Below are 24,423 nucleotides of genomic sequence, written 5' to 3' on the forward strand. Positions count from 1 at the left end.
TAACTTACATACACACATAATATTACATAAAAACCTTACACAAGTTATAAGTTAATTACAATACTTGCTAACAGTCGATGTCCAAGTAGAACATATATGAGATGATAAATTGAGCAGAGCAGAGTGAATTTTAACGCAATTGAGTTTTTTAAAAAAATAGGTTCAAATATTATGAGGATGTATTTATCCATAAACGATATTTCGGCAGGAGAAACTGATGCAAAGCCCTTAAAAATATTTAAATTTGTACGAAAAATTACTTGTAAAGCAAGATGAAAAAAACGGCGCGTTCTTAGTATACGGCACCGATTGCAATTATATTTTTACATTCTTTCATTGTCTTAAATTTTTCCTTCATTTTGTTTGTATCGATCTATTGTTAACGTGACTGCTTTTAAAAAAAATATATGTATATTTTTATTAATTCTTTACTAGAAAATAAATAAAAAATTAATAAAAAATTATTAACACGTGTCAAGAACTTTACTTCTTATTAATAATTTATATAAATCCCCTCTTCAGAGTGCCATTACACTTTGATCAGGTGATCCTCTCGTGCACTATAAATGTACGATTTTGATACCAAGCCACATTCCACAAATGATTGACAGACTACGAGAAATCTAAAAATAAATAATGACTGATTATCGTCTTTTACCTTTTTCCTAATTCACGAAAAGAATGCTGTATGCAAGTTAAGAAAACAGATTAAGAATAAAATGTTGACTATGAAATATGATTTTTTTAAAAGTGTTTATATATAAAATTTATTCCCAATATTGATAAAAAAATAAGTATGAAAAAAAATAGAAACTAAAAAACAGCATGCAAATGTTTTTCATTTAATTCAGAATGATAAAGCTTGTACATGTTGCACAAATGCAAATGTGTTTTTTTTTCACAGTTGCACTCGATACAAATATATGTATAGAATCAGTTTTTGATGAGAAAGGTAAAAGTGCATAAGATATTTGCATCAGACAGTAATGAGGTGTTGAAATAGAGAATAACTGAAAGAAAAAAACCCCGAAAAAATGATGGTTTTCCCCATTGCTTTAAACTTGAACTTTTAAGGATACGTACATTTGTACTTTTGTTTTTGATTAAACAAATTACAGTTTTTCTAGATTAATTAGAGGTAATTATACAAATCATCCTTTTTTTCTCCTATATAAATAAAGAACACTGGCAAGGAAGATAAAGGATTGCCTATTGTGAAATAGAAATGTAAGTAATAACGAATCGAAAATAAGTGACGTTTAAATAGTCTTTTAATGTTTGTAAACTGTTAGTTTATAAAAATATGTTCAAAAAAGTAGTAGAAACCGAACTATTAACGTCTACTTTTTTATTCGCATTTTATTATGTTCAAATGTTTAGTTAATCTCAAAATCTTCAAAATTATTTAAATAATGTGTTGACTTGAGATAAAATCTAGGATATTGTAACCCCCCCCCCCCCCCAAAAAAAAATAATAACATTTATTAGACTGCGAAAGTATAAATTGAATCACATAGATCAATATGGTATGAATTATTTATTTTATATTTCAGCATCATTTGCAAGACCAAATATTTTTGATCATAATCCTGAGATAAATTAGTATCACAATGGACCTTCTTCTTGCTTTGATTTCATTGGTAATGACATCAAGCGGACTTGAAGCGTTTGAAACACATCGCCGTATATGCCATTCAAACGAGGTAGATGTTGGAATTCGCAAGGCATCATGGGAACCTGTTGCGATCCATACGTGTGTACCTGGCCCTCGAACACATGAATGTTTTGCAATTGGTGAGCTATGAAATTTCAGAGAAACACAATGTTTTAACAATGAAGTTTTTTAAATGCAGTACATATATGAAGTTGTCTATTTGCAAATTAAAACGAATTGATAATTTTATCGCTTAATGTATTTGAATGAAACAGGATAAATTAAGCTTAATTTTTTTTGACATAATTCAGATAGTATAGACTTAAACATTTACTTGTGATTTGTACATTGTGTTTTTTATTCACTAGAGTAACTGATAACACTAGTTTGATATTTTTTCTAGTGGGTACTGATGGTTTTAACTGCACAGGCGATTTTCATCTGCAGGGTGGATTGCCTCATCAACGCAGCATGTGCTGTAACAGATTGAGTAAGTGTCGAAAAACTTCCACTTTTTGGTTGGCGGGGGGGGGGGGGGGGGGTCGTCGCGTTGATCCACTTAAAGCCCAAGAATAAATTACATGTAACATGTCATATTATGAATAAGGGTGTCCTGCACAATATATTTAAAAAAGACACAATGTAAGGCTTTCATTTATGTCCTTTTATTTTTTACGTTGCTATTAATTGTTGAAAAAACGTTCGTTTGACTTTGTACAACTTTAAAACTTTACCTCTGATGGGCTGTTAAGTTTTTGTCGTTAGATAATTGTGGCGTTAGTAATATTTTTATGTGAAATAATCCAATTCTACAAGGAAGCTTGTTATTTCTTTAAAACAAATGAATTTCTTCACATCAACCATTAGTTAAAACATTCTCAAAGTAGGTAAACTAGAACATTGCTATATGCATTTTGATAAGAATCAAGGAACGTGATTTATCAGTAATTGGTGATTTGTTTCACTATCAATCGGTTGGTTTTTTTTTTGTAGATCACCAGTTGGTTGGGTGTACACTGCCTTTAAGATCTTTCTCTTTTCAACGGGGCTTTGACATTCAACTTGGAACCAAAGTTATAAGAAGCATCAAACCGTACGTACATTCGTATACTGTCATATTTAAAGCTTTTAGAGGCTTACCATAAATTTAATCAATTGAACTCGACTTTATATTTTTTGTATGCTCTTTATTATAATTGACAAAATGGAAGCTTTTTCAGGGCTTTACTGTTTGTAAAGTAAGGTTTATAGTTTCAGTTCTGTATTTCAGGAGCCCAACACAGAGTGATATAACGGCATTTCGGGTAGAGATTTGTAGTCTTTTCCCTCCAGCATATGACCCGTTTTTGAAGAAGTGAACAGCCAAAGCATACTGAGTTGTTTTTAAACAACTTTGAAACCAGTGAAGTGTGACCACCAATATCAAAATCAGCAAAACTTTTTGGAAATGTTTGATCATAAAATACATCAGTAATGGCAAAAAAAAATGTTTTTTTTAAAGAAATTATTGGATATGCCTCGATCTTGTACTATCTATTCATTTATAATTCTTATTGTTATGGCTTGTGTTTTTAAGTAAAGATGACTTTTGTTTCGAAACATGTTTTTTTTAAACTTTCAACATTTTAGAAGTTCGACAAAGACCAATAAAAATAACACTACAATTTGATATAACGATTCTTTTTTTGTGTTTGATCGAATAAATTCCTTTTATTTTTTTATTCAAATTTTTGTTTAGCATTTTACTTGTGCACGTACATATATTGACCAATATTCTAACTTTACACAAGAGAGTTAAAGTTTTCAATGTATAATGAAGGGATATTGAACAATTTTGTATCATTTTAAACTAGTTAGACATGTATTGCTAGATAACAATGAAAGTGAAATGACCTAATTCACATGACTGACAACATATAAGAAGCCGGTCGTTTTCACCCTAAATTTATTTAAAAAGTTATCTCCCCTAGATGAGAAAAAAGAAAGATTTTAATTTCGTCAAAAAATCTTCGGTAAATGATTCATTTTATTTCGTATTTAAATAAAGAGAAGGTTTATGCATGTATTAACCAAGACAGTTTTACGAATTTTAAGTTACATGTACTTAAAACAATATCTCAAAAAAACATATGTTTCCCATATACTTCAATGCAAAATTCAAGGTGTAATAAGTTGGACCATAATCACAATTTTGAAAATTCCTTCGGTGGAGTATTTTTATTTGATATCAACCTCAAAACGATATTATGGTGAAGAATATCGGACCATTCATTTGTTAGGTACAAAATGTGGTCGTTATACATCGAATACCTTAACTTCAGAAATCAGAAAAAATGCCTGGTCTAGCTCAGCCTAATGTTTATCAAACTTAATATTAATAAAAGTAACAGAAGAAATTATTTATACACTAGTACAATTATAAAAACCAAATTAACAAAGTTAAGATTTTGTTTGTTTATATAGTTGATTTTTATAAATTTGAATATAATTTGTACGAAAGCGAACATAAGTCTTGCAACAAGCTTTTAAGCTTCCTAAGATTATACACGTCATCGATAGTATACAAGGGATTTAAACAAATGATAAATCATTTTATGTTTTATGTATAAAGCTCAGTAAGATGAATTATTTTCATTTCAACAATGAACATATTAAGGATATATCAGGTTAGAGGTGCGTTAGAAAAAAAATCGTTTATGTACCATCATTTCACAAAGTATTTCACACACTGAAACCCCTATGGCAGCGACTAATCTTTAGCAGGTGAAAAGTAATTAGTAACGCATAGACAGCTTAATATATTTACTTAAATTTAGATAACTGAATAACAACCTGATAGTTTATGTACCGATACTACATGTAACTGTAGTTATTTTTAATATTCAGTGTGTTATTTGAATGTTCTAATAACATCTAATTTACTTTTACATGTGTGTCGCTGGCTTAGAACTGATTATTTAAAGTTGCGCACTTTTTTGTTTGGTGTAATGAATGTGAAATTCTCTCTTAATATTGAGTTTAATGTATTGCTAGAAAACATAATACTCGATAAATTTCAAAGCATTTCTCTGAGCGCTCTATATTATCGGCTGAATGATATATAATAAAGCACGCATTGCTATGAAGTAAAATATGATAAGACATTGACATCATTTATTAATATTTATTTGTACAGTATCATAAAAAAAGAATACAAATGTAAAAAAAAAATGAAACAAGAACAGCGTAGATAACACTTTTTCGGGCTTGTGTTTTTTCCTTCAAAACTGGGAGAATTACAAATATTTCGGATAAAAATCATATAATCTTCTGCGAAGAAAACAAAGTTCCACTACAAATGTTGTTTCATCATTTTGAGTGGGATTGCTGAAAAGAAATTAAAGCATAAGGTATAATAACATATGTCCTGTACCTTTCACACAAAAAAGTTAACATGTTATTTGAAACCAAAAAACAACAACATTTATTTGTAAAAGGGATTGTAAGGTCATTAGTTTAATTAGCGTATATGTTTTTCATTTGTTTTGTGAAATGAATTTAAAATCAATAGCTTCATTTCAGAAAATAAATTCATACACCTGTTCTATTAAACTTGGTGGTTGTTGCAAAAAATCGAGCTTATTCCATTGAATGTTATTCTGTATCTACAACGGTTTTTATACATTGAAGATGTAATTGTCATCTTAAGAAATATTTTTTATCATGTGCATTGTACAGATTAAATCCAAAACCGTTAGCTGGAAAACAAAATTAGAAATTGTTGATTTCATTTACAAATAAAAAAATCTCATACTTGGCTGTTTTAATTCATTATCAAATGTTTGCATTTCCATTCTACCGTCAAATTCGTGTCCCGCTTAAATTCCGATATGCTTTTCAAGCGATGTATTGTGCATACATGTATATTTTTAACTACAAAATAAAATACGCTTAACTCGTAACGCTTTGTACATTTGCAATTTACGAGTTATTCCCTTTTCATACAACGACGACCAGATATATTGTCAACAAAGGCTTTACATTTCCATTTGCTAAATTTTTAGATTATTCATGGTATTTGTTACTACAGTGTGCTGTTGTTTAATCAATATATAATGAAAAACAATTTGCTTGTATTTTATTGTATTGTTGGCTGACACTTCAAATCGTTTGCACTGAAGCGTGATACGTTGTAGGGTTTTGTATTAATGGGGTTGTTGGGAACTAAATTAGATTATTTATAGAGTAGAATCATTATAATTGGTGGCGGATCAGTTTTTGTGGTATTCGTAGCCCTCCGCTACTAATTTACATCCTCAACGAAAACAAATCTAGAAGAGTTTTTGTTTTAATGAAACTGAAAACGAACGCATCTACAAAATTTCTTCCCCGCGAATACACATTAAGTAAACCAGAATCCACAAAAACTCAACAGTAGACCTATTTTGAACCGTGGTACTACTGTCTACGAATATTTATATCGATGCCAACGAACATTAAAATCGAATACTGTATCGAAATATTCACCTGACGATGCTGCGGAGAACAGAGCGTGTACGTTGAATGTTGAAGCCGTCTCTGAATGAAAATAGTCTCCTGGGTATGTAGCATCCAACTAGATCAAACCCTGCGAAAGATTTATTAGAATGGTAACATCAGTTTCAATATGCCTTTAGATGTGTTATTCAGCAAGATACCACTACCAAAAATTTTAGCAATATTATACATTGACTTTGAACTTACGACATTCGTAGATGAATTACATACAGGTGGTATTTGACATTAATATATCACGACAGAAAGCGATTTGCATTGACATATTACGCTTTTTGATTTTAATTGAGAAAATATATATAGATATCTTGAGATGATCTTTGTAATGAGATATAATGTAATTTGACATTAAGATATTTGATAAATTCTTGTTTTTGAACAAGACTGACTTTTTTCTTGATATGCCTTACCTGCTTTTTCACAGCAAAGAGATCGTCGATTTTCCAGTCCTCCTTGAAGTTGAAAGTTTCCAGTACAATTGAACCCCATGCTTGCATCTGCGAAAAGAAAGAGTTCGTATTATCTAGAAAATTTATCTATAAGCGTTGGACTGCTTTGATCTTTTAGTTTGCCCAAAGACACCCTTATTTTAAATATGTCTTAAAAACATGTACCGTCGATTAAAATATTCCTTAATGCTCGATAGTTATAAATACCCCGTCGTTAAAATGCATTCATTCAAAGGTACTAAAAAATAACAAGATTTCTCTTTTGAAAAACGCCCCTTTTGCTTATCAAGATTATATGCACGGCTAACATATGATGTCTACGGGATATTACTTTGCAACATACGTTGAAAGTACCCGGATGATAACATTAAAAATGTCCCATATATTCCGAGTAACTTCCTTTTAGAGAATAGATGTAAAACAATCATCATTTTAATCTCAGTAAGATATTTCTTTATCCTGTTATTTTTTTCCCAAAAAGAAATGATCATCTGTCAATAAAAATATCTTGGATAATTTTCCTTTTATCGGTGTTACTTTTTCTTTGTTTTACAGGTATGTGTTTTGCATGTAAAAATCGTCCATCTGTGAAAATTCAATAACTTTGAACAAACCAAAGCACTCAACATTCCACAAATGCTGGTAATTATTAGTTGTAAAATGGGTACGTTATATAGCACAATCATTATGCAAAAACAAAAATACATTGTTTTGATTGCATACCGTTACACATTGCCTAATACATTGTCTTTTTGAGTAAATATATTCACTTTCAGTGACGGATTCCCCCCATCAAAAATATATATCCAAACATTTCCTTATTTCTTTTTTTAAATCCACGGGTCATGTTAGTTGATAAGATTGATTGGTAATTGTATAGGTGCTGTAAAAAAAATCTGAAATTCGCACTGATCGATGTATGTTGCCTATTCTATATTCTACAAATTACATTCAAGATGACATAAACAATTTTTTTTTGGGTTAGAATAAATTGTCGTCGTGAAAATTGAGTTTTTTTGCCAATAAAAAGAAATTAACAAAAACTAAATTCACCGAATTGCATAAGAATTAAACGTCGTTTAAAAAAGATACATGTACATGTATCTAATTGTTAATTGTATCATTGTTTCCGCCTCAATTGATATGCATATACTACATTTTTTTTTTTAAATTAATAATGACTAATAATTATCAATACATATCTTGTTCCAATATTTCTACTTTTAAAACAAGTTATGAAGATCTGGCACTTTTAAAACCAAGCCACTGTGTCATCCTTCAGTGAAGCGGTTTTTTTTAACCTACTAGGTGGTCCTTGTTTGAAATAAATGTTATTCTACGCTGACATTTAGGTGTCATTTAGGATTTATAAATGTCACACTTCACCTGCAAACTCAGATGATTATATGACATATAAATCATGCAATGGTTACAAAGTCAGATTTATGATGAACGGCCTACATAAATAAAATTGATCATTATACAGTTATAAGAAAACTAGTTTAAACTCCGTGTTTGACGAATTGTTAAATTTCATTTTGTGTAGTCGCGTCAACTGTGATTGTTTAATATGCGCTAGTTCTGTATCTAATTATAACTAAACGTTTTGTGGCTAAATATTAATCTTAATGCATTTTTCATGACGGTCTATTTCTATGTCTTGTTTGAATAGCAGTATTTGTTAAGCTTTTAAATGCCTTTGTTTAGTGTTTATCACAGGGTTTTCTTTTACCGGTACACTTTTAGCATGAAACAAACGCATTGATACTGTTTTGTTTTGCTATATAGTTATGAACTTGGAAGACGTTAATAGTCTTTGATATTTATTTTGATATGTATTTTAACCAATTATTCAATTTGTGTACGCAGAAATTATATCTGCCATTGCTTATTATAAAAAAAAAATTGCAAATAGTTACCAAAACAAATTTATGCTTTATAGTAAATCTTGTGTTAACAGTTTCTTCGATTAACCTTGTCATATAGTATATGCTCAAAAATAAACATTGGATCTATATAATCACTAGAAAAAAACACCCAAAACAGATGAACACTTTTTAAGTAAATAGACAACACAAACCTTGTATAAAGCATCTCCCATTACGTGGGCCAGGGACACACGTGTGTGTAGCCTCATTATCGCCCGGCCACCGCCGGATGCCCACGTCTAACTGGTAACTACGACAGACTCGTCTAAACTCCGTCTGAGCGACAATCACTGATATCAGGGCTACCAGAAATGTGACGTGTTGTAGAACGCAAGAATTCATCCTGATACTTTCGGGGGAAAAAATCAACTTTTATTTCTTGATTCAATCTGAAAAAAAGAATCTAATTGTCAATAAAGTTTGAAGATATATACATAATTAAATCTGGGTCAAACGTTTGGTCGTTGAGTCAAAGTCAAAATATTAATTTAAGGAGAGAAATATAAATGTTTGTAAAAAAAAAAAAAAAAAAAAAAAGATTAGTGATAGTTTTACAATACGGTATTTACGTGAAATTATGACGTTATTTTATGTCCGTGCACAATCACTCTTGAAAATTTAAATTAAAGAAATACATTTTGTCTAAATGATTTAGTTTCTCTTACCTTTCATTTCATTTTAAATTTTACTTGTCGAAAACGTTATGTATTTATACATATCCTCAAATATAGGTCAACATCTAAATGTCTTAAAAAACATAAATGAATGCCTTTCTACAAGCCAATGAAATTCCAAACGTGGTTAGATTGATCGATATAGATCGAATTTATTAATTTTCAGGTGTAGCGTGCAATAAGAATTCAAAGACCTTATGTCTTCAAAGAGCGCACTTTAAGTAAGTGTTTTTATAATTCAGCCATCAGTTGACAGCATTTCTAGTTCAAAATTAGAAAACAAATTGCCAAATGGCACCACGCGATTTATGATTGATACAAAATTAAATTTGCAAAACTATTTGTTTTGAATGCCTGCACGTTAAGGGAGACCAATGCTCGCTCGCTTACACGATAAAAAATAATAATAAAATGCAATAAATTCTGCGTGTTACTTAATGATTACCAGTTTAAGATAATTCTTTCTACATAATTTTTCTCGCATAAAATCGTAATGAAAATACTTTTATACATAAACAGATTCGTTTGAATATGCTGTTTCTCATTTACGTGCAAAAATATTTGTTTTATTTTGTTTTTGTTTTTCTTTGTTTTTGTTTTAATAATTCAGTTTTATTTTGGCTTTTTGTTTTTGTTGTTTTTTTTTGCCCCCGTTGTTACAAGTCTTTTGTTTTGTTGTATCAATGAGAAAAATGATAAATATATTTCCAATCATAAACATACATGAGCACATACTGAAACAATACGTTATAGAAAAACCATGCACATGTTCAGAACTAACATCAGCTGTAAGAATGTCACTGCATTCACTTATTAAATTTAACAGTAAACTTGTTAAAATAAATTAATACAGATGAAGTCAATTAACCGGGCGTTCGTTAAATGATCCTACATAAAGGAATTGGTGAAGCCAACTGAAATGAGTATATGTAACTATATAACGTAATTGTATAGTACCAAAACTTCAAAACTATTTTCGAAATGGTTTTATTGATTGTAAAACTTCACAATGACAAAGCTGGTTTTGACCTTGATTTTCTTCTCAATATTTCCAGTTGCTTTAGTGAACTATTTCCTTTGCTTATAACATTAAAATAAAACAAACAAAAGAATTCAAGCAATGCAATGTAGACATGTCTCCGATAACGCTTTTCTGTCAGAATGCTAAATTGAAAGTGTTTCTAAGTTTACAGATCAGGGCCCGGTTTTTCGAAAGGTGGTTAACTCTAACACCGTCTTAACTCTGTGTTAAACTCGGTGTTAAAGTTAACCACGTGGTTAAACGTTTTTCAAAAGTGTGTTAGAGTTTAACCATGTGTTAACTCTGCGTTAAATTTTATCGACCCCTAACACCTCTGTTAAAACTTAACAAAATGGTTAACTACTAACGCAGTGATTTAAGAATGGCCGTTCGCTTGGCACTTCAGCCACCTGAAGACGAAAAAAAGGCTTTCGAGCAGTTGCTTACCCCCTTCAAGGCGGGTCAGAGGAAGAATTGCGGAAACGGTATAGATTTGGTGGGCGGGGGATAAATTTTTAAACAGAATTGCTGGAAAATGATCTTCATAGGCCAACAAGAAGAAGCCATGCCATATCAGTCCCACATCAAATACTAATAGCGTTAAGGTTCTATAGCAGTGGGAGTTTTATACAAGTTATTGGGGACACTTTAGGTATGTACACTTAATTGGTAAAAAAAATCAATTAATATTAAATTCTTTGTACTAATTACTGTGAGTTATAGTACTCTTCTGCTTATCGGGCAATAGGTTGACCGAAAACTGTGGGGATTTTTTAATCTAAAGTATATTCAACATAGTCTGTCTTAAATTCTAAGTTTTAACTCATCACCTTTGAAAATCTTAGGATTTGAGAAGAGCACCGTATCCAAAACTGTCAAGGATGTGACGGATGCTATCGTTGGAAGGGCCGGACAGTTCATCAAGTGGCCAGTAACATCAGGCGCAAGGGCTGTCATCAAGAATGGTTTTTATCTGCAGGCCCGATTTCCAAATGTAATCGGGTGCATCGACGGAACACATGTCCCAATTGTAGCACCAGCAACAGATGAAAACGCGTGTGTTAATAGGAAAGGCTTCCACAGCATCAATGTGCAAGCAGTCTGCGATCACGATGGTAAATAAATGGGCCTTGACCTTGTATGCAGTACCCCTTACATCACTGTAAAACGTTTCACGTTTCTAGTGTAAAATATTATGTTTTCGAGTCATTTGAATAGCTCTGTTTAGTTTTGTAAATGAATTAATAAAACCAACCTAAAAAATGGATAAAAGAAGGGTAAATTACCTCTTTTGTAGAATTTTTATCAATGATGTTATAGAATGAAAGATTTATTCCCCTTTGTGAAATGCAGTGGTGGATCTAATTATATATTATGAAAACGGGCAATGTAATGAAACTGTGAAACACCAATATTTATAATGTGGAAATAAGCTACAGAAATTACCGGTTATATGTTTAAAGCATTGATTCAACAGGTAAGGACAGATATGAAAGAAGGAGACCAAGCTAGGGGCTTTGAGCATGGTGTTCTCCTAGGGGAGAGTGGCTATGCCGTCCGCCCATTCCTATTGACACCTTACCCAAATCCCCAGGATGATGCACAAGAGAGGTACAATAGAGCCCATGGACAGACAAGAAGCCAAATTGAAAAAGCATTTGGACGTCTTAAAAGAAGATTCCACGTCCTACACTCAGGGTTAATTATCCTTCGAATTATATATTTAATTTTAAAGTAAGATTTAAACCATGTATATAGATTAAAATAAAAACAACAAAATTTCGAAGATGGTGGGATCTGAGGAATATATAAATTTGCCATATCGCAAGTGGGTCCATGGCATATTTTGGTTAGATTTAAATGTATTTTCTAAAAAAAAAATGAATTTTCCAGGGGGTCGGGTGGTAAAAATTCGAGATCCGCAAAGGTCTCTCTCTCTCTTTTTCTCTCTCTTTCTCTCACTCTCTAACATATCGTCTGTGTGTAGACATGTATGAAATGAATATTTGCAAAATCAATGGGTTTCAAAAATATCGTAGATTGTACTATATTTTACGAACGAGTTATCTAGGCGTATGTTCAGTTCTAATATTTGCGGTGTACTCAAACACACTAAGTCTGAAGCCTTTTCCATGATAATAGGGGGGATCTTTTAACCATAAATCTTTGCTACAGAGTTTTGATGAGACAAAACTTTTTGATTTATAAGAATCATTTTGCAAATAATCCTATTTTATATCATTTTCTGCCATTCTTTCATGCGTTAATGCAATCAAACGCACCTACATTGCGGAACACGTACATGGCGCATTGGGTGATAATGGGAATTTATTTTTGATATTAAGAACTACTGAAAGGTAATGTGTATCTCTACACTATTCATTAAGAGTCTTTTGAGTACGTACTATAGGTAGTAAACGCGAAGGTGGAGCCATTGTCTTCCTTAGAATTTTTAAAATGCATCTTCTTTCGTTTTAAAAAGTGTGTCAAAGGGTCAAGGTTGTTCTTAGTAAAAACATTTTAGTTTTGCTGTGCAATCAAAATTGAATTGCAAAATAATTATGTACATTAGCTTAAAACTTCTTTTAACTTAATATAATTGATATTATTGAAAGAAATCAATGATTTAATATTCAGTTGAATCGCCTATAAATGGAACGGTTTTGAAAACGTTAGCAGACGAGATTTTTCTACTTTCATATATACACTTTATAGCACAATAGGCAATAATGTACGACGATGGATATTAATGTGATTGTTTATTTATTTTATTTGTGATAATGTGAATCATGTTTCATTCTGAATCAGATCAGTTTGTGTAATTTTCATTGGATAAAGGTAGACGAAGTGATTAAATGGGTTAATTTTAATTAAAGATAGGGGTTATTTACATCAAATTTTTATAGTAAAATAATTTTTAATCATTATTTTTTTCATGTGTCATGTATAAGTTATTCAATATCACACCTGTCACACTGAAGATTGGGGTCTTCATTCCTCCAGGAATTCCCATAAAAGAGCTGCAGTCGTTGTACATATCCACAATGTCTGTAACCGACCGTGATATGGGTGTAGGCGGTGGGCCCCCTCCGGTCCTTTTTGTCTCTCTCCGATGCCCTGCAAATTTTTTCCTTGGCATCCCTACACATATTTCTAAATTTGTCCATGACTTCATTAATTGTTCTCTTTGTATTGCCAAAAGCATTTACCTTTTCAGTAATATCCAGCCAAATAGATTGTTTCTTTTGATTTGTAATGATATTTGAAAACTTACTCTCCACTACAGGGTTGGCTTTCAGCTCATTATGGATGACATCCATCTCCATAATGCTAAAATTTTGACTTCTTGCCCTCTTGGGCTTGGAGCAGACATCTAAAGCCTCCATGTTCACATAGGAAGTACGAATGCATTATGGGTAACCAAGTGGATAACTCAGTTAACACAGTGTTAGCTAACCATTGCGTTAAATTGCTTTTGATCAACAGAATCTAACCCCTGCGTTAGCTAATCACTTGATTAGGATTAAACAAGTCGTTATCCTAAACACTGTGTTAAATTTAACAACCTTTCGAAAAACCGGGCCCAGCTTTACATTTACGTAATTGTGATTGTTTAGTAGCATTATTTTCCTTTTTTGTATTTAAGCAATTATTCTGTATCCATTGTATTGATATCTCTCAAAATATTGAACACTAGTCGATTCTTTTCCTTTGATTTGCGGCTAATAACAAAATCAGAGCATATTGTAATTTGCAACTGTTTCTGCTCTTTTAAATGTAAACCCTTTATATTCCACACAATCACTCTGATAACCATTGACATAGATTTTGATTCAATATTTTTCTTCAATAGAAAATCAAAAATATTAAAGGAATGCTTTTCATTCCACATATTTTATTTTTAAAATCATGATAAGAATACACACTTAGACGTATTAATTTCATATGTTGTCACGACTTGTGAAAAGGCATCTTGTTTTCACTTGAATAATCATGTTTTTGTTTTTAAATCAAACTAATGAGAATTTCTTAACACAATTTGAATTTAAAGTATACTTTCAAATACACTTTGTGTATACCTATTTAAGGTGCAGATATATATGAAATGTAGTGCAAGTATTTGATCTGTATATGATCTAGTTCAAAACAAGATTTGAAAATGAATCAAAACGCTATACCATATACATAATTGTATTTATTTACATATTTTTCAGAATGCCATGTAAAATAGTGAAAATTCCATAAATTGACATTGACATTAAAGAAAGCTGATATGCATCATGAGTCATACAAGTATGTTATTTCCAACAGAGGATTATGAACACCAGTCATTAACTGTCAATAGTGTTTTTCGTCTTAAAGTTGCTTTTTATTTTCAGCATAATTTACTTATACTTTGTAGAACATTTGAAAAGTTAATAGGTTTGTTCAAGACTTGAAACACTGCTGAGGAAGGTGTTTAATAGATTGAAATTTTCAAGTTACGTTGACAAATCATCTAACACCAGTGAAATTGGTTTATGAATCGTATTTCTTATCATGTTGTTCTTAATAGTGCGTGTAAAAAACATTATATTAAAACATGTATTTTTGATAAGTAGATGAATGGCAATTTTAAAATAGATAGAGATGAAGACATAGGGTACATTCAACCCGAATGTGATTGATCGATGTAGTAAACGTTTTATCTGATAAGTTGGATTTCCGAACAAGATTGATGGATAAAAATTATCCTTAACGAACATTTGTCAAAATTTGAAATTTAGTGCAATGAATTGCAAATTTAGCAACAAAAATTGCGAACAAAGGTGAGCTATTGATGTAAGTGTGTAAGAAACCAGAATTGGAAACTGCACACAAATCCCCCTCCAAAAACTGTTCAAATTGTCGTTCAGTATGTGTATGCTGTACATTTAAGGCCCATGTTTATAAACAGATTATGGTAAGCTTAAAAATAATGTTTAACGCTGCAAATATCTAGCAGCTATTTTTGTTTGATGACAATCAAATTCTGTTTAAAGTTTGTAAAGTAATTTTTTTGTTTTATTCTCAAACTGAACATTTTTAATTTAGCTTTTTATGATTTTTTTCTACTGTTACTTAGTCAAGTACTTTTTTTGTTTTATTTCATTCTTAACTGAGCAAAACATTAAGCGAACCAACAGTAAATTTGAAATAAATTTTGAAGCATCAATTCATTTTAGTGCACAAGGTATGCATGAACGTAATTATTATCTCTCGATTTTTAAAATGATATATTTCGTTTACAATGTATTTATGCTACAAATATATGAAAACATAAAACGGTAATGAGCAAAACCAAAAAAAAAAATGAAAATTAAAAAAAAGAACCCCACATCTAAATATACATGTTTCATTTCGTGAATTTTATTTTCACTTTGTAAAAAAACCCAGCTATTCAGTCACTTATCAACACACGTTCTGTCATGATTTACGAATACGATTGATGCAAAATTATGCAGAAACACCAATGGGATCGGTAATATCGATTAATAGGTTACAAAAAACAGCAATTTCTTCCATAAATTGAAGGATAAGTTACAAATTATGGAGGTTTGACGTCAGTCCGTATATTCTGTGACGTTAATGATAATACAGTAAAGTGCAATAGATCGAAAAACAATTGCGCTTTTGTCGACATCAAAAAAGTATGCATTAGTCGAGATAAAACTTCTGAGAAAATCATTGCCATTAAAACACGGCGAAAACTCTAAGTGTTCTTGATAAGGTCATCGAATAACGTGAACAATATACTATTACAAATTATTATTTCATTCAAACCATGTCATAATCAACTTTGTATACGAGTTATCAAGCGAAATTTTTGAGCAAGAGTTATCAATAACCAAGAGCAAAAGTAGCGGGACAGAACAGCGTTACGGTGAGTTAATAGAGTTAATGTGTGTTTGAATGTTTGTTGTCATCTCCTCGCGCAACTTGTTGCGAGGGGGATATAGCATCGCTGCTGTGCGTGTTAGTGTATTGTTAAGTTCTTTAGCAAAATTTCAAGAAAACCCTCTTATGAATAGTCATCAAACTTTGTACACTTCTCTGCATGGTAAAAGGACAAACCCTACTGATTTCCAATTCAATTGATTCAATATATATTTTTTAATTATCGTAAAAAAGCGAAGTTAAAACATGAATTTTGTGTACGACTTGACAATAAACATTTCCGGTAATTTTATGTACGACTTTAAGGTGGAAGGCTACATCGTCAAAACATGTCTGACTTCCGTTCGAAACGCCATTGTGTTCCGGATTGATAACATTATGTCGTGGTACAAAATAGCTATACACCGTTTAATTGAACTCTTCTAACTAAGGAGGTGAGATAGGAATGAAATCACCAAAACGCTTAGAAAATATGTCAATTTTCTTCCTGTTTAAAGCTTTTAACTAGCATTGATTATCAGCTGTTTTTACGGAAAACGTGGAATCTAAATAATATACCGTTTCCCTGCTCTGCTGCTATTGGCAACACATTTTTGTCATGTCATCTGCAACAGACGATCATACATATGTGGCGGATTATCGATATAGGTAAGCAGATGTCAAATTTTCATTTAAACATATGTATGATGAATATAAAACGAAAGTACCGTAGTACGATCTCTTGAATTGATCCTAACTTCCCAAATTAAAAAAAAACATTTGCAGTAAAAGACTTTCACTGAAACTTTGACATTAAACTAATGTATTTTGATTCAAATAGATACAACTAGGTAGCAATAGCAGTGGAAGCCCGGATTTGCAAGCCAAATGAGGGAAAGACATAATTCTGAAAAGGAGCATGTTTTTCATTTCCACACATGCATGTGTATCACTATGGACATCTAATGTATGTATTAATATGCGTATGGTTGTTGTTTATAATTGCTATTGTATATAAAAAAGTAAAAGGCAATTTATAATATAATTAACTACTAATATTTTGTTCTGAAGAGTTAAATATATATAATGCATTCATCAATAATATGATTTTTCAGCTTCAAACATTATCATAAGCACTACTTATCTTATATCTACATATTTAGCATAAACTTGTTCCTTTTTTAATTTTTCTTCGTGATTTTTATTAATTAAAAAATTGATCCCAAGATATTTGAGACCATGTAAAATAAAGAAAGACAACTCTTAAACAGGATCTTTCATACCAAGATTTTTGCAATAATTAAGTATTACCTTTAATTTTTCAATTTCATTCAATTTCTTTTCTTCATCCCATTCACCAACGAATATTGTTTATATTTTCAGGTTTTTGTGGGATTTTGTCCAGCAGTTTGCCTTAAAAGAATTTTTTATATTTTAGTTTCATATTTATGTGGATTCCAATAAAAATCATACAAACTTCATTCATGATTTTTTTGTTTTTCATTTCTAAACTTAATAACATTTCACTTTCATAAGAATTTTAAAACAGGAATGTTTAAAAATTTGATGAATAAGGGGTTTTCTGGAACCAGACTGATATTTTAAAAATTCTCTAGAAAATAGTGTATTGTATTTTGAGGTATATTATTGTTGAATACTGTGCCTAGTATTGGTAACAAATGCATGCAACAAAAATCTCCTACACTTATTTGGTGTAGAGATCCACCTTAATCGCTACCGTATGCAGTTCAAATCTTTGGGATTTTAATCTAGTAAAGGTTAAAAAAAACCCACCAAAACGAACGTTTTGTAGTATTGGAGGGTTTGAAGATTGCCCATAGGTAAAAGTTGAAGCGGCAAGAAATTAAATCATCCGATTGACATCGAAACAAGCAGTCGACTTTCGTATTACTTTCAATAGAACTAGTCCAAAATTCAGAGGAGACTTTGACAGATATCGCATATTTATCACGCGAAGGTTGTTTCATATTAATAAAAGCTGAATATCTACTACTATGGGTTGATATACCACAAGCAACTAGAGTTGTCCATCAGAGCAGACTACAGATCGCTAGATCTTCCGCTATAATATAATACATACGGATCAATTATGTATGCTTATATTAAAATGAACGTCACTTAATGAATCTAAATTATTTAACATTAAAGCATATGTGTACATGAGCTAAGTTTCTGCTAGGAATAGAAAACTGTGTAACCACGTACATGTACATGTAACCACCCCCCCCCCCCTCCCCCAATTTATACAGCACAAAGGTTGGGGATTAGGATAAAATAGATATTATGAATTCAAAATGGTTTTTAGAAATACTTGTGTCATATTAAAATAGATATTATGAATTCAAAATGGTTTTTAGAAATACTTGTGTCATATTTATTTTGATTTGATAAATTTTGATCTGAAAAATGTTCATGTATTTTCCTAAATAATGCATTTCCCCCTTCAACAAGTCATGTCGCAAGGGGATGCTCCACTTTGTGGTGCCCTTGTTCATATTTAAATATTTAATCGTACGATGGCTTAAAATTATATAAATATAAGTAATAAGGAACCATTCTTTGAATATTATGAGGTGATAATTTCGGTCGGGGCGTGATCAAAGTTATCATAAAGCCCTTTGGGCTTTATTGGATTTAATCACGCCCCGACCAAAATTATCACCTCATAACACTCAAAGAATGATTCCTTATTTTTATGTAAACCACCCTTTAGGTAATCGAGAGTAACAATTTCTGTTATCTTTATCACACTTTGAATTCAAAATGAATTCGAACAGGCTCTTACTTAGAGATATGATGACATCTTGTTTTGTATTTAGAAGTGAAATAAACAAGTGGTTAAGTTTTGGAATAATCAAACTTTTTACAACTGTGATGCGACCAATGGGAGTTAAAATTCTCCTCCTCCATTGTTAAATTAGAGAAAAAAAATTTTGGCAATTGTTTGTTGTAATTAAGTGATGTCATCTTATCTAAACTATTCCAAGTGAATAAAGTGGAGCCCCAATCAAGTTTCCAATGTGAATGGTGAAAAACTTCGTTAGAACACTTTTTAGAACCTATCCATACAATTTTTGTTTTAGAGCTGTTTATCGACAAAAAATATAAAGTATCAAGAACTACGAAAAGTGACATTGGTGAACCATCTAAGATGAGTGAAGTATCATCTGCATACTGAGAAATCTTGTGTTCATTGACAATTATATCTCTAATATTAAAGTTTTGTTTTATGAGAATAGCTAAAATTCCTGCACATATCAAGAATAAGTAAGGAGCTACTGGGTCCCCCTGTCTACATCCTCTCTGGATTTTGAACTGTTTTGACAGGAAGCCACACTGTAAAACAGAAGCCTTAAAATTTTTGTTGAGAATTTTTATCCAATTTATAATATAATTTCCAAATCCAAAGTATTCTAGAGCTTTGTATATAAAGGACCATGAAACAGAATCGACGGCTTTCTCAAAGTAAATAAGAACTAAAATACCTGGTATGTTTTCATTTTCAGTAAACGACATTAAATCATAAATAATTCTAGTATTTTCTCCAATATATCTTCCTTAAAGAAAGCCTGTTTGTATATCAGCTATAATATAGTCTAGTGTAGACTTTATTCGATAACTTATACATCCTGATATAAGCTTATAGAGAACATTCAGAAGAGTGATGGGTCTCCATTTTTCCAAATACTGTCTTGGTTTGTCACCTTTTGGTAAACATGATATAATTCCCAATCTCTGGGAAATAGGAAGCTCCTTTTTTAGAAAAATAAAGTCGATTGCATTTAAGATTGAAAGTTTTAGATCCTTGCAAAAGAATTTAAAGAACTCAACCTTAAAACCATCACTACCTGGTGATTTGTTATTTCAGCTTCTAACGAGCTAGATATATCTGGTTCTAACTTAGGAATTTCCACTTTAATAATTTCTTCAAGGTAATATTTATTAAAACTGAATGAGCACAGGTATATAGTTTTTCATAGAATTCCTTGACATGATTCAATATGTTCGATTGCTTATGTATAATTTCCCCTTTTTCAAGTTCTACTTTTTGGATAGTTTTGTTTAGAAAATTCCGAGACTCTAAATTTAGAAAATATTTTGTTGATTTTTTCCCCTGCTCGATCCATCTTGCTAGAAATCTTATGAAATGGTGTTGAAGTTTATGTTTTCTTAAATTTTCAAGATTTGATTTTTTTTGTTCTATTAGTTCAAAATTAATGTGTTTTTAAGGTTTTAAGGATGTTATTTCCTTAACTAGGGAGATTTCAATCTTCTCTTATTTCTTTTTCTTATAAGATGAATATTAAGTAGAAATACCCCTTATTTCCACAAGAAGCACCTCTAGGAATATACTGTCATCTATATCCTTACTGAAACATGTATGCATATCAGCATTGTATGCATACTGACTCTTTACTCTGTCTATAGTTTTCTTAACCTTATCAATGAAAACCATGTCAGTCAGTAAACTATTATTAAATTTCCAAAGCCCCCTACCTCTTTCAAAAGGGTTAAACTTTAGTTCTAAAATAACAATAGAATGGTCAGATCTCTAGCTTGATTTAATATCAAAAGTTTTTCCTATATTAGACAGACTATATGAAATCAAAATATAATCAAGGTGGATTTGCTTTAAAGGTGTCTTTTTCTCCATGTATATATTTTTTGTATTAAAATTGTGAATGCTTCTCTTCTTGTCGAAATGCGTTTGTTATCATAGGCAAAATCCCACCGGGAGCCCTGGACCGGTTAATGTCCGAGGTAAGATAAACTGGCGACTTCGAGAGAATAATGACGTATACCTCTGCTATTTTAATATCTATCAACTTGAAATTTTGAATTGAAGCGAGCTGGTAGTTTTTTTTTATCTGGGTCAGACTTCGACCCCTTTTTTATTTATGGTCACATTGAAATTAATGTTAAAACAGGATTGGCCCCTGTTATAGAATCTACATTTCATAATGCTACGTAAAGGGACATATTTATTAATGTGGTCAGTGTGTATAAATGCTTCGCGCAGATTAATTGAAACCTATATGACACGAGATTGACTTTCTAAACCATTGTATTGAGTATAAATAAACTTGCATGTATGCATGCAACTTCATGTGATCTTTGCTAAATAGAGAATTTCATGTATCTGCAAAATAATATTACATGATTTTATGCAAATGAACAGTTCTATACCTCTACACAGATGGTCTTTAGTAATAAAATTAACTAAATTCTAACATAATGTCCATGTTTTTAAGCACACAATAAGTTTCCATTACTTCTGGCATAAAATTAAATGCAAGCAGCAGCTTTAAGTTATAAAACGTGCATTAATTTATGTTGTACAGTTTACTTTCATAGCGATACGGCACGCAATGGGCTGTTGTGGTGGCTCTATGGATATTTAAGAAAAGAAAAGGCAATTTTTTTTTCTACGTGCGATTTTATTGCACTTGATAAAATAGGATAAGATGCTGGATGCAGGGTACACAATGATACAATACTGATGGCCAAAATATTGTATAGGAACATTTTCCATTCTACTTAGTATTTTTAAGTATATTAAAACTTGTGTTCAAGAGTTAGCTCTAACAAATTCCTATAGCATCGGGTGCTAGCTCAATGATTTAAGAAATCCTTATTTTATCCTTTAGTTTCAAAATACAGGATGTCAGAATTGTTAACAAGTATTTATGGATCAAGATTTCAAATCATATTTAAAACAGAGGGGAAAAGCCAAAGAAGAAATTTCAAAATGATATATTTAAATAGTGTATTTGGAACCCTGCAAAATTCTGAACCGGATTCTAAATAACGCTGCAAAATACTGAACGCTTCACTATCATCTCTCTTCCTCTGAAAAAATAAAAATATCAATTCGTTCACAAAAAAATGGCCGCAAAATAATGAAAGAATCACTATTGCAGATAGGACTATCGAGACTCTAGCAAGAAAATGTTGAGACCCTCCTATATAATATTCAATTCGCATTGGAGAGATGATTGACACTATTTTCGCAACGAAATATTGACCTATCCCCCTAATTGAAGGGTAAAAAGTAAATGTCCACCCCATTGGAGTGTGTGTGTGTGGGGGGGGGGGGGGGGGGGGGGTACAATGATGTTAAAGGGTACAATTAAGGCTTTAATCACCTTGGTATCGTTTCAGTCAAACATAATGTCCTAGTCACGTCTTGTATTCACGAAACAATATGCTTAAATATTTAAAGGCAGTCTCACATCAAGTTAAAACACTTAACTAGGAAAGAGATTAAACGTACATTAGTAGTAAAATAAACAATAATTACGCTATTTATTCCGCTCCCATTAGTGATCTTTTTACATGGAGGTGAAATCAAATTGATGAAAAAAACACATGCATATTCCCTGTGCCACACGTTTCTTCAAAATTAATACCTAAAACATTAAAAAATCTGCAAAGTAAAGTGAGTAAATATTCAAAAAAATGTATTCATGTACACACACAAGGTAATACATGTATATTATCACAATTTATGTTTAGGTATATAAAATGTATGCTAAAATGACAAATTCATAAGAGTTAGAACAGTTGACCCCCATTATCCAACCACTGACCACATATTCGAAATAAATAATGTTCTTAGATTATCCTTAAGGTCTCGGCTATATGAATAAAATATGGTTACTTCTTTGTCTCCTTCATCAAATTTCTTCATCGATCACAGCAAATACACAGGATTTTTGTTGTTTCATGGTTGTTTGACAGATAGGGGCATTGATAAAGTTCAAGAATAGTAGACGAGTCGGAATTAACACCTTCCTCTAACTAATCAAAGATAAACATAATACCTACACATTGATTCATTTCAGAAATGAACAGCAATTTAAAAAAGTCCACCGGGATTTGAAGTTGATTGGTCACGTAATCAAGTTGATTGGTAACGTGATCAAATCCTGTGAAACTCGAAGCCCGAGCTGTAGTAACATTTTCCGTATTCTATTCCGTTCCGCGTTTTAGCAACACCCTATTATGAGAACTAGAATCTAAACGTTTACTGTGTACATTAATTTGATAATCTACAAGAGAAAAAAATTGAAAGGAATAAATTGGTGTTGCTAAAACGCGGAACGGAAAAAACACCATGACGTTTAATGCTTTTTAAATATTGTACAGATTGGACACAAATATGTACTTTGTATCTTTTATTCATATTCTATGAATGAATATTATCAAACGGTAACTTAACTATTTGATATCATTCTTACGAATGTCTATCAAATATATGATTGCATTGAATTTGCATAATAAAGTACGAAACGGAATAATGAAATGTACACACATTGTGATAAAATATAAAGCTAGTATTTAATTATTTAATTAATTAGTAAATGAAAGGTGACTACAGGCTTATAAGATTAAAGATATAAATTCTTTAAATGATGCTTCATAACAATAGCCTTGTTTGAAAGGGTGTACCGAGGCTAAAATATTTGGTAAACACAATGAAAAATCATGTTTTAAACTGTCATAATGTAGAATGTTTACAGTCTCTCTAAAACATAATTAAATAAGCTCTTGACATCTTTTGTAAAATGATGTCAATTTGAATATTGGTATCGGGATTACTTTTCCCATGATTTAATATAGAATGTCAAGAAATTGTTAACTTTTCGTTGTAATTCCTTTCAGGCCGCAAAGTACGGGAAAAAGATTCTTCAAATCAATTATGACGTCATAATAGTTCTAGCACCAAAATATACTCTGGAATCATTTACTAGATCTTGACCATAAGATTACCTATTCCTAGTATTTTAGGTATGACAGTTTCTTTACGTTTACCTACGTGATTGTACAGTCCTGCAACTTAATCCGAATAGAGCGCTGGACATGTTGTTAAGTTTGATAAACTTGGACTAGTGATCAAAGCATGTAATGTTAATTGAGAGAAAATCATACATTTTTAAAGTAAATAAAATTGAATATGAATAACAATTTTAACAATATTTTAAAACAAAATTACGTTTAGTATATCGTTTATAGCTTGTGTAACACATCTATCGAGTAAATAACATTACGTAACATTTTCTGTATTCCATTCCGTTCCGTTGTCCGTTCCGCGTTTAACAAACACCAATGGATAAATATGCTTTAATAAAGACAGGAACCAATACCTGTCCTATAGGTCAATTCTATTACTGTATTATACATGTGATCCTTTGGATGCGTGTTGCTTTTTGTCTACACAAAACAATGTTTGAATCATGTTGGTTCT

At 31.3% G+C, this 24,423-nt stretch overlaps 3 protein-coding genes and 1 long non-coding RNA gene across 4 annotated transcripts; 3 read left to right on the top strand and 1 right to left on the bottom strand.

Moving 5' to 3' along the window:
• Window positions 1–1,175: 1,175 nt before the first annotated feature.
• On the top strand, window positions 1,176–3,302 carry LOC105319071 (uncharacterized). The gene is made up of 5 exons (XM_034463297.2): window positions 1,176–1,227; window positions 1,554–1,794; window positions 2,058–2,144; window positions 2,648–2,747; window positions 2,925–3,302. Exons 2-5 carry the CDS (start codon window positions 1,611–1,613, stop codon window positions 3,010–3,012), a joined length of 459 nt encoding a protein of 152 aa, XP_034319188.2. The 5' UTR covers window positions 1,176–1,227; window positions 1,554–1,610; the 3' UTR covers window positions 3,013–3,302.
• A 1,536-nt stretch (window positions 3,303–4,838) lies between these two features.
• Window positions 4,839–11,401, bottom strand: LOC105319060 (uncharacterized). The gene is made up of 5 exons (XM_011416461.4): window positions 11,090–11,401; window positions 8,717–8,953; window positions 6,598–6,684; window positions 6,161–6,260; window positions 4,839–5,020 (listed from the first exon to the last, which is right to left on the bottom strand). Exons 2-5 carry the CDS (start codon window positions 8,904–8,906, stop codon window positions 4,930–4,932), a joined length of 468 nt encoding a protein of 155 aa, XP_011414763.3. The 5' UTR covers window positions 8,907–8,953; window positions 11,090–11,401; the 3' UTR covers window positions 4,839–4,929.
• LOC136275908 (putative nuclease HARBI1) lies at window positions 10,642–13,095 on the top strand. The gene is made up of 4 exons (XM_066086250.1): window positions 10,642–10,744; window positions 11,105–11,374; window positions 11,723–11,870; window positions 13,068–13,095. Exons 1-4 carry the CDS (start codon window positions 10,642–10,644, stop codon window positions 13,093–13,095), a joined length of 549 nt encoding a protein of 182 aa, XP_065942322.1.
• Window positions 13,096–16,482: 3,387 nt separating this feature from the next.
• On the top strand, window positions 16,483–17,635 carry LOC136273774 (uncharacterized). Its single transcript, XR_010712003.1, has 3 exons — window positions 16,483–16,823; window positions 16,996–17,121; window positions 17,538–17,635. It is a non-coding gene; the product is annotated as an uncharacterized lncRNA (long non-coding RNA).
• Window positions 17,636–24,423: the final 6,788 nt, after the last annotated feature.

Source organism: Magallana gigas, chromosome 1, assembly GCF_963853765.1.
Source record: "Magallana gigas chromosome 1, xbMagGiga1.1, whole genome shotgun sequence".
Classification (NCBI taxonomy): Eukaryota; Metazoa; Mollusca; class Bivalvia; order Ostreida; family Ostreidae; genus Magallana; species Magallana gigas.

Coding starts and splice junctions, on each gene's coding strand:
- LOC105319071 (XM_034463297.2), top strand. CDS start 1,611: ATGGACCTTCTTCTTGCTTTGATTTCATTGGTAATGACATCAAGCGGA. Junction 1,795..2,057: donor ACATGAATGTTTTGCAATTG/GTGAGCTATGAA, acceptor TATTTTTTCTAG/TGGGTACTGATGGTTTTAAC. Junction 2,748..2,924: donor GTTATAAGAAGCATCAAACC/GTACGTACATTC, acceptor TCTGTATTTCAG/GAGCCCAACACAGAGTGATA.
- LOC105319060 (XM_011416461.4), bottom strand. CDS start 8,906: ATGAATTCTTGCGTTCTACAACACGTCACATTTCTGGTAGCCCTGATA. Junction 6,685..8,716: donor TGGGAGATGCTTTATACAAG/GTTTGTGTTGTC, acceptor TTCTTTTCGCAG/ATGCAAGCATGGGGTTCAAT. Junction 5,021..6,160: donor GTTCTCCGCAGCATCGTCAG/GTGAATATTTCG, acceptor ATTTCTTTTCAG/CAATCCCACTCAAAATGATG.
- LOC136275908 (XM_066086250.1), top strand. CDS start 10,642: ATGGCCGTTCGCTTGGCACTTCAGCCACCTGAAGACGAAAAAAAGGCT. Junction 10,745..11,104: donor GAGGAAGAATTGCGGAAACG/GTATAGATTTGG, acceptor TGAAAATCTTAG/GATTTGAGAAGAGCACCGTA. Junction 11,871..13,067: donor CAGGATGATGCACAAGAGAG/GTACAATAGAGC, acceptor ATTCTGAATCAG/ATCAGTTTGTGTAATTTTCA.